The sequence below is a fragment of the Balaenoptera physalus genome, assembly GCF_965194825.1.
Source record: "Balaenoptera physalus genome assembly, chromosome: 11".
Lineage (NCBI taxonomy): Eukaryota > Metazoa > Chordata > Mammalia > Artiodactyla > Balaenopteridae > Balaenoptera > Balaenoptera physalus.
Genome location: NC_138896.1, coordinates 23784435 through 23787270, shown reverse-complemented (window position 1 = coordinate 23787270; position 2836 = coordinate 23784435). Strand labels below are relative to the sequence as shown.

The following is a 2836-nucleotide window of genomic DNA, read 5'->3' as shown; positions in this document are numbered from 1 at the left end:
TCTTACGGGCAGGTTGGGAGAGGAGTGAGCTGCATTCAGGCTTCTGGTCCTCACACTGCTCGGCAATTACAGCTGCAGGCTGCAAAAATGCAGACCTGCCCGGGTCCGCGGAAATTCCGAGTCGGTAGGTCTGACGAGAGATCTGGAATCCGACTTATTTTAAAACGCCTCTGGATTGATTCTGAGTTCGGAGCTGCTTCTTCCAGCCCCCTCCGCCGCGGGGCCCACCCTTAGATTCTAGGATCTAAGTACACTTCCTACAGCCTCGCGTCGCCCTCAGGAAGGAAAGCGCCCGCCGCGGAACTGGCCTTTGAATCCGGTCCTGCCTGCCCGAATGAAAAGCAGAGATCCAGAAAACAAAAACAAAAACAAAAAAAACCACCGAGGTTCTGCCACGTTCAGGGAGGAAACTACTTTAGACCCAGTGTGACTTCCTTCAAAGACTGGGGTGACTGCCCGAAATGATACGATAACAGCGGAGCCGGGCAACGCTTCATCGTTTACAAAACGCCTCGGTGAGAGTCGACTTGGGCGTCGGTACCAGACCGGTCCGAGGTGAGTCACGTGTGTTCGTGTGTTTGAATATGCAGGGGATAAGCCCTAAAGGAGAGAGTGGAAAAAGGAGGGAGGAAGGGAAGGGGGAAAGGGTTGAAAAAAGGAAAAGAGAAGAAAAAGGGAGGAAAAACCTACGGGGAAATAAATTTTTAATGATGTAATTTTATGATTTCTAACGTTTATTTTTATTCTTTATCTAGTTCTGTCATTTATTCAGCGTTTCCCATAGCTGTTTGGTCTCTCTCTGAATGCATAAATAGACGGCTATTACTGTTATTGCCGGACTGCTGGAGAGTAAATTGCACACAGCAGGACTCTTCACCTCCAGATGTGCAGGGTGTTGTAGCTCTTAGCAACAAGAACAAGGTGTTTTGTTTGTTTTGCTTACCTAACCAAAGTACAAATTCCAAAGAGGATAATATTTTAAAAATCAACTTTGAAGGGACATACTTTACATACAATATAATGCAGCTATTTGAAATGCACAGCTGGTTTGAGTTTTGGCAATTTACACGCCCATGTCACCATTACCACAGTGAAGATGTAGAACATTTCCACTGTCCCCAAAGAAAAGCCTTGTGACATAATTCCATGCAGCCAATATAAGGAGTAAGATAGATTTTAATGTATTGCTATGAAAAGATGTGCCCAACACACTTTTAAGCTTCTGTAAAAGCTAGAGAACGTACTGAATTATAATGCCACTAACACCACTTACAAAATATATATTTTATTTATTTTAAAATTTATTTTTATTTATTTGGTTGCACCAGGTCTTAGTTGCAGCATGCGAACTCTTAGTTGTGGCATGTGGAATCTGGTTCCCTGACCAGGGATGGAACCCGGGCGTCCTGCATTGGGAGTTCGGAGTCTTACCCACTGGACCACCAGGGAAGTCCCCAAAATATATATCTTAAATAGATGAAAACCTGGAAGATTGCTCACCAAAGTTCTGACAGTGGTATCTCCAGGGAGTAAGATAATTCGTGGCTTAAAATTTATCTGAAATGTTGGAATCTTCTTTTAGTGTAAATTTGGATTTGTATTGTGTAGGGGGTCAGGGAGTGAATATTTCCACTTAAAAATATCATGACACTAAGCCCCAAAGTCAATAAGTTACAGATTTTTAAACACCAAAATGTTAACTAAAATCCAACACCAGAAACTGTATTTTGAGATAATCCTTCCCATTTTCACAGCCCTGAATCTTTCAAAGTGCTTTGCAAAGGGGTGTTTTTAGTGGAGTAGACGGAATATAAACAAACATTTATAAGAGGCTCGGACTCTAATAAAAAGAAGCGCAAATCAGTGGGGACACAAGGGATCCCGTCACATTTATACTCAACCCACGTTCCAAACCCGTGGTGCCATAGCGTCCTCCAGCAGAGAAAAGGTCAGGGCAAACCTTATCCTTGAGCCTCGATTTGTCCTTGAGAAAAGATAAAGGCTTTCAGAGCGAGTCTGAGGAACAAGACACTGACTTTCTGATGTAAAGTTTCAAGAATGCTGGGCAATGGCAGTGTCTCAGTCAGAGCATCCAGCCCATATGGGCGATGCTCGCTCTGGCTCGCGGGTTGGCAGTGGCTCAAGGAGAGGACGCAGAGAAACTGAGAATTCCCTGGCGGTCCAGTGGTTAGGACTCTGAGCTCTCACTGCCGAGGGCCCGGGTTCAATCCCGGTGGGGGAACTAAGATCCTGCAAGAAGCGCGGTGCGGCCAAAATAAAAGAAAGAAGGAAGGAAGGAAGGGTTGGGATGGTGGCGGGGAGGCAAGAAAGCTCAGACAATAACTGGAGAGGAAGAAAGCATGGTAGGGAGGACCCAAAACCTCCACACCCATCCCCGCTCCCCTTCCTGTAGGTGTTGGAGGGGAAAACACGGTCCTGGGAGGCACGGCTGGTGCAGACCTGGGTCTCTCCTGGAGATTTCTGATGAGCTTAAACTGGGAGGAGACTGTAACTTTTTTCCTTTGACAAGCAGGCTCCTAAAATGGTACTCACAAAGCGGTTTGCAGGGCAGAAATAGAGACACAGATGTAGAGAACAAACGTATGGACGCCAAGGGGGGAAAGTGGCGGGGGGGCGTGGGGATGGTGGTGGGATGAATTGGGAGATTGGGATTGACATATATACACTAATATGTATAAAATAGATAACTAATAAGAACCTGCTGTATAAAAAATAAATGAAAAAAAAATTTTAAATTCAAAAAAAAAAAGTAGGCTCCTAATCTGCCACTCTGACTGGTTTACCAATTCATCCTGATAAAACACAAAAACAAAAC

At 44.8% G+C, this 2836-nt stretch overlaps 1 protein-coding gene across 1 annotated transcript in view; it reads left to right on the top strand.

The window, feature by feature from the left end:
- Window positions 1-45: 45 nt before the first annotated feature.
- POU5F1 (POU class 5 homeobox 1) overlaps window positions 46-2836 on the top strand; it is a 36880-nt gene continuing 34089 nt past the window's right edge. Inside the window, exon 1 of the mRNA XM_082415508.1 lies at window positions 46-849. Coding sequence (XP_082271634.1) covers window positions 721-849 — 129 coding nt within the window. The 5' untranslated portion in view covers window positions 46-720. The remainder of the gene's footprint in view (window positions 850-2836) is intronic.